The 6,000-nt window shown below is 46.2% G+C and overlaps 1 protein-coding gene across 2 annotated transcripts in view; it reads right to left on the reverse strand.

The window, feature by feature from the left end:
* XPR1 (xenotropic and polytropic retrovirus receptor 1) overlaps positions 1-2,410 on the reverse strand; it is a 218,338-nt gene extending 215,928 nt beyond the window's left edge. Inside the window, exon 1 of one of the 2 annotated variants that reach the window (XM_072831035.1) lies at positions 2,125-2,410. In XM_072831035.1, coding sequence (XP_072687136.1) covers positions 2,125-2,193 — 69 coding nt within the window. In that variant the 5' untranslated portion in view covers positions 2,194-2,410. The remainder of the gene's footprint in view (positions 1-2,124) is intronic. The other variant, XM_072831036.1, reaches the window with a different exon arrangement.
* Between the last annotated feature and the right edge of the window lie 3,590 nt (positions 2,411-6,000).

The following is a 6,000-nucleotide window of genomic DNA, read 5'->3' on the forward strand; positions in this document are numbered from 1 at the left end:
CCTACCAAACAATGAGTTTATCTGGGACAGGAGTCATGTAGCAGGGACTCTGCAGAATAAAATTTCAATCATCCGTAATAAATGAATTTTTTAAAGAAACAATTTATAATTGCCCCAGGAAAGACAATCCAGTCACATTCCCTCTGTAACCAACCTAACCAATTAGTGTTAGTGTCCAAACGGAGTGAATGAGGAGTCCCAGAATTACTGTGGTTACTCCAGCCAGAAAGCTGACATTACAAATCAAGAGGTAACTGCATTTTCAAACTAAACCTGATGCTTCCCCTTCCAGCTTCAGATATTCCAAATTAATATAATTCTATGAAACGGTTAAGTGCTGTAATACTTAAAATGAATCACAGCATACAATCAGCCACTATTACTTTTCCCCAAATCAAGCATTCCATACTATATAACAAGTATAAGATGTTGCTTCAGCATGCTGTGTCCTATGCCTCTATGAAGAACTGGCAGTGGTGCTGAAAATTACTACTACAAGATGAAAGACCAATACCCTCCTTTCAATAAAAACCATCATCTGGACTGTAGCCAAGGTTTTAAAACTGACCGAATGTTATTAGAAACAATAAATCAAAAACTCCACAGGCTGAGAAGCTAGTGCCTTATTTCATTCTTACAAAATGTAGCCACAAAAGGCTGTAAGAAAATTAACTGACGAGAAAGCATTAATAATTCTGGGCTTTTCATTTCTAGCAATAATCAAATACTGCATTTTACAAGGTGAATTTATTTTACAATCTTCAAGGTTCTGTTTACCTACACACACACACACACACACACACACACCCCTTTCCCTGTCTTCTTCAATTATTACAACTCTATGTGAAAAATAAACTTGTTATTGCCTAAACATCCTTATCACTGAACTTAAATAGAAATTAAAAAGAGAATTAAAATATTGCAACTCACAAAATGTAGCTAACCTATCTGTGTTCATATTGATTTTACACTCTTTGTTCCTGCACACACATAGATGTGAATTCCTGGAGGTTACAGAGAAGTCTTTCTTTCTCTATCCAGGAGCTGAATTGCCAGCTACTGAGAATAACCTATTGCAGTTCTTGAAGCTCTTCGGGTATCCTGCCTTCTGAACATATAAAAGGGTTCATTACCTTTACTTTTCCCTATATTAATGTAAGGTTCCTTATCACTATCTATCGAATACTCTCCTGGAGCTGTTATTGCAGAAATTGGGGGACGGGGGACGGGGGGGGGGGCTGGGGGGGGCGCGGGGAGGGCATATCTGTAATACACAGGTATGTTTAAAAGTAATTGTTTACAACAGTTTCCTCCCAAGCTAACAAAAATCTCAGGAGAGAAAAATCTGAAATTTTCAATGATCTTCTCTTCCCTGCTTCCTCTTCCCCCTTCACTCCATTCCAAAACAAGGGGAGAGTCAAAACCAGAGATGTGATTACTTTGTATACTTCATGCAATCAGTAGAAAGACCAGTCACCGTCTTACCAAAACAGAATAGATGGTTACAAGACGTTTGCCCACGGGAACCACTGCAAAGGTGATATGTACGTTTAAGTCAAGTTTCAACCCTTGTTACGAAGCCTTTGTCAACAGTGGACAAGTGAGGAAGAGCGGAAGGGCTCCGTGGAGAGGGAGAAAATCACTAAAGGGGCTCATCTCCGAAGAGAAGGATCCTCGGGGAGAGGTGAGCAGAAGAAACAAAACCTAACCTTGGCGAGGGGGCGCTCGCCCAGGGCGGGGACGAGAGGTCAGAGCGAGCGGGGAGGCGGGGATTAGCGCCGGGCCGCCGCGACCCCGGCCTGCCCTCCCGCCGCGACCCCCCCACCTGCGGCTCGCCCTCCCACCCCGGTTCCGCAGCCCCGGCCGAGCCGTGCCCTCCCTGCCGGCCCGCCGCCCGCATATCCGTTACCCCGGCGGCAGCGGGGCTGCGGGGGAGGGGAAGGTCAGCGGGGCCCACAGGGGGCCGGCCGCGGCGGGGATGCCGCAGTGGCTCCCCGCGGCGCCGGGGCAAAGTCCGCCCGGGCGCCGAGAGGCAGCAGCGGGAGCGGAAGGCGGCAGCGGAGGTCGGGACTGGCGAGATGGTGGCCCCTCCGAGTCCTCCCACACCCCGGCGGCCGCCGGTACCTCATACTGGATGTATTGCTTCCTCCACTCCGGAGTGATGTGCGCGGAGAGGTGCTCGGCGAACTTCATCCTGCCGTTTCCCCCTCACTCCCACTCGGGTCCAGCAGTTGCGGGCGGCGGCGGCGGCGGCGGCGGCGGCGGCGGCAACAGCGACTCCGACTCCTCCCCACATGGGCCCCGGCGCGGCACGGCGCTGCGCTTCTCTCCTCCTCCGCCGCCGCCGAGGTCTCCTCAGAGCCGCCCTCCCGCCATCTTCCTCCTCCTCTCCATAGCCCCGCCCCGCCCCGCCCCGCCCCGCCCCGCCCTCTAGACGTCATCCCCATGGTAACCGCCTACGCCGCACCGACGAAAGGGGCGGGACAAGGGGTGGGGCTGGGGCACATTCCTCGAGGCCCCGCCCCTCCTGGGCCGGGCGCGCTGAGGCGCCTCCCCTGACCTCTTCCGTCTGACTCGCGTTGGCCTTCCAGCTGCTCTCTACCGCCTGCCTGGGAAGCGGCCGGGTTGTTATTGCAATTAATATTAATACCGTAGCGAGAATAAGTCGTACAAGACGTTTTATGTTTGCAAAGAATTGTGCAAACAGTTTCTCATTTTGATATTTGTTCTTCATAAAACTCTTGAGGAATGGATCAACTTTAATCCAAATTGAGCGAGTAAAAACAGGCTAAGTAGTTAAGGATCAAACGTATTTAAAGGAATTGTGTTGTACACAATTTGTTGAGCGCTAGGTGCTCAATAAATGCTTGTTGGATTTAATTAAAGACGTCAGTGCCAAAAATTGCATGCTGTTTCTGAATTTCAATGTAATTATCTAGTCCCAGGGCTACCAGAAAGGTCAATAACAACACCTGCACCCAAATCACTACTGGGAGGGGGCATTCTGGGGGGAAGTTAACAAATGGGCCTATGCTGAGCTTCCTGGGGATTCCGGGTGAGGTTGAGAGGGAAACCAATACTGGGAGGAAAGAGAATCCCCTAGGGATACCGTGGCAACCCCACCCCCTAGGGAGACCAGAAATGCATCTGGTGTCCAGACTGAACTGTCCAAGGGAAGCATAGGGAATAGCTAACTCACATAGTTTGGAGCTGCTTTTGAGCGTGGGAATGATTGTCCTAGAGGACCTGATTTGGGACAGAAACCCAGATCCTTCCCTAAGTGAAGGAGCCCTGGATAATATCTGCTAACATTCGTTAAGTACTCAGAGTGTACATTCCAAACACTATTCTAAACCCCTTACGTGTACTTTGTCCTTTAATTCTAACAATTTTGATGAAACCCAAAGAGACCAGGGGACTACTGTGACCAGGACAATATTCTGAGGTATCAATCTTTGCTGTTGACTTTTTCTCTCTCTCTCTCTCTCTCTCTCTCCATGTATTTTTCCCTTTTCCCTTCCTCTTAAGTCATGCCAGTAGGGGTTCTGCAATCATTTCCTCTGGAGAGGGATGAGGCATGATGGAAAATAGGCATAGGCTACGAGGCTTTCTGACTCAAAAGCTTCGATGCTGGTGAAAGGGTAGCCACAGTAAGAAGAAGAACAGAAGTGAGGACTCCTCTCACCTCAAGACCATAACTCCTCTCCCCACCATAACAATCCCCTCTCCATTGGAGGTAAACATTCCTAGTAAGGAAACACAATCACAGGGAGGAAATGACGGGATGGTGCACCTAAAATGATGGAACCAGAAGCAGGTGCAAAAGAGTTTGCTGGGCCTTTAGCCAGGTATGGACTAGAATGCCACATTCTTGGCAGCAACTCCTGCTGACCAAGCATCCTGCTCCCAACAGCCATACCTTACTGTCTTAGCTGTGCACAAGATTCTGGATACATGGCCTTGACCCAGGGAAGGAAGGAAATCCTCAATACTAGCTCTATAGCCAACAATTCTTAATTTTTTTCATGCCTGATCCAGAGCCCTGATACTCAGTTAGACATGAAAATCTTCATGTATCTACAGAAGAAGATCTAATGTTTCCTTATTCCTAACATTACTTCAGATAATTCACTGACAGAACCATCAAATACTTAGTATTTATTAAACACCTACTCTCTGCAGAGCACTGTGCTAGATACTATAAATAATAGTCCAAATAGTTTTACTTTGAATCAAAAAAGCCCCTTGCCTTACACTTTCTTTTGTAAATAGGCAAATAACTGTTAATTTAACAAAATTATACTGAGTATTATAATATGCTTGTCATGCCACTTTGGGAATGAAGGACAGTTCAAAAATAAGTAAGACTCTGCCTATCTGCCCCCCTCCCTCGCCCGCCCCAAGGACATCACAGCTTTGTTAGAGAGAAAGGCAGATAGACCAATAACTAGACTACAGTGGTACAGGTTGAATGTGTGGTATGTTTAAGGAAACAAACATCCAACAGACTGGAAAGAAAGGATGGAATTCAAGAAAAGGTGGCTTTGAAATATATAGTCTTAAACAACAATCTAATGGAGAGAAAAACACCTCAAAAATCTCAAAGGCAAAAAGCAAGAAGTCAGGTTTGTTAAAGAATGGCAAGAAGTTGTCTGACTGAAATATCCTTTAAGGCAGCTAAATGTCCCTTCCTCAGAGAAACTCTCCCTGGTCTCATCCCTCCTTTCCCCTGTCTGGCTCCCACTTTGCCCTGGTGCAATCCCCTCACTGTATAGTCAATGGTACTTTGTGTCAGACTATGAGCTCCTTGAAGACAAATTGTTTGTTTCTCTTGTTTTCTCCAATTTAGCATGGTACCTGGCGTTCAGTAAATGTTGAAGAACAAAGAAACAAAAGAAAGAATATGGCAAGGAGGAGGGGGAGGAAGGAAGGGCAGCTTGCATGGAGAGGAGTTACAAGAAATAAGTTGGAACAGGACTCTGAAGAAATATATCATGACAGCATGGGCAGTATGGGGTCTCTGAAGATGGTTAAGCAGTAAGTGACTAACTCACATTTGGGAAAACAGTGTAGTGTAGATTCCTGGTTTTGAGCACTAGCTCAGGGAGTAAACAGACCTGAATCAAGATCCCATCTCTGGCATTGTTCCCTCTGTGATCTTGGGCAAAGTATATTAGCTTTTTTTTTTTCTTTAGGATTTTTTTCATTTATTTATTTTGAGAGAGAGAGAGCACATGAGCAAGGAAAGAGCAGAGGGGGAAGGAGAAGAAGGGAGAAAGAATCTCAAGCAGATTCTGCAGTGAACATGAAGCCCAACATGGGGCTCCATCTCACAACCCTGAGATCGTAACCTGAGTCAAAAGCAAGAGTCAGATACTTAACCAACTAAGCCACTCAGGCACCCCAAAGTACAATAGCTTTTAATGCCTCAGTTTTTTCATCCCTCAAAAGGGGATAATAACACCCCCCTAGCAGGTTGTTATGAGGATTAAATGAAATTCTGCTTATAAAGCCCTTACCACAATGACTGGTTGACCTCTCAATAATTAGCAGCTCCTTGAAAACATCTGTAAGCAGTGTGGAAGATGGACTAGAATGAGGACAAATCGGAGACCACTTTATGAGCAAATACCTATATAGCACTTACTCTGTGCCAGATGCTGTTCTTAGTGCTTTATAAATGCAAACACATTTAATCCTCACAAGGACCCCAGGAGGTAGCTACTGTCATTATTCTCATTTTACAGATGAGTAAACTAAGACAGAGTACCTAAGACTCTTGCTCAAGATTCTTGGTGGCTCAATCAGTTAAGCATCTGCCTTCAGCTCAGGTCATGATCCCAGGGTCCTGAGATGGAGCCCCTTATTGGGCTCCCTGCTCAGCAGGGAATCTGCTTCTCCCTCTCTCTCTGCCCCTCCCCCCTGCTCATGCTCTCTTTTTCTCTCTCAAATAAATAAATAAAATCTTATCTTAAAAAAAAAAAAAAAAAAAAAAAAGAA

Source organism: Canis lupus, chromosome 6 (assembly GCF_048164855.1).
Source record: "Canis lupus baileyi chromosome 6, mCanLup2.hap1, whole genome shotgun sequence".
Classification (NCBI taxonomy): Eukaryota; Metazoa; Chordata; class Mammalia; order Carnivora; family Canidae; genus Canis; species Canis lupus.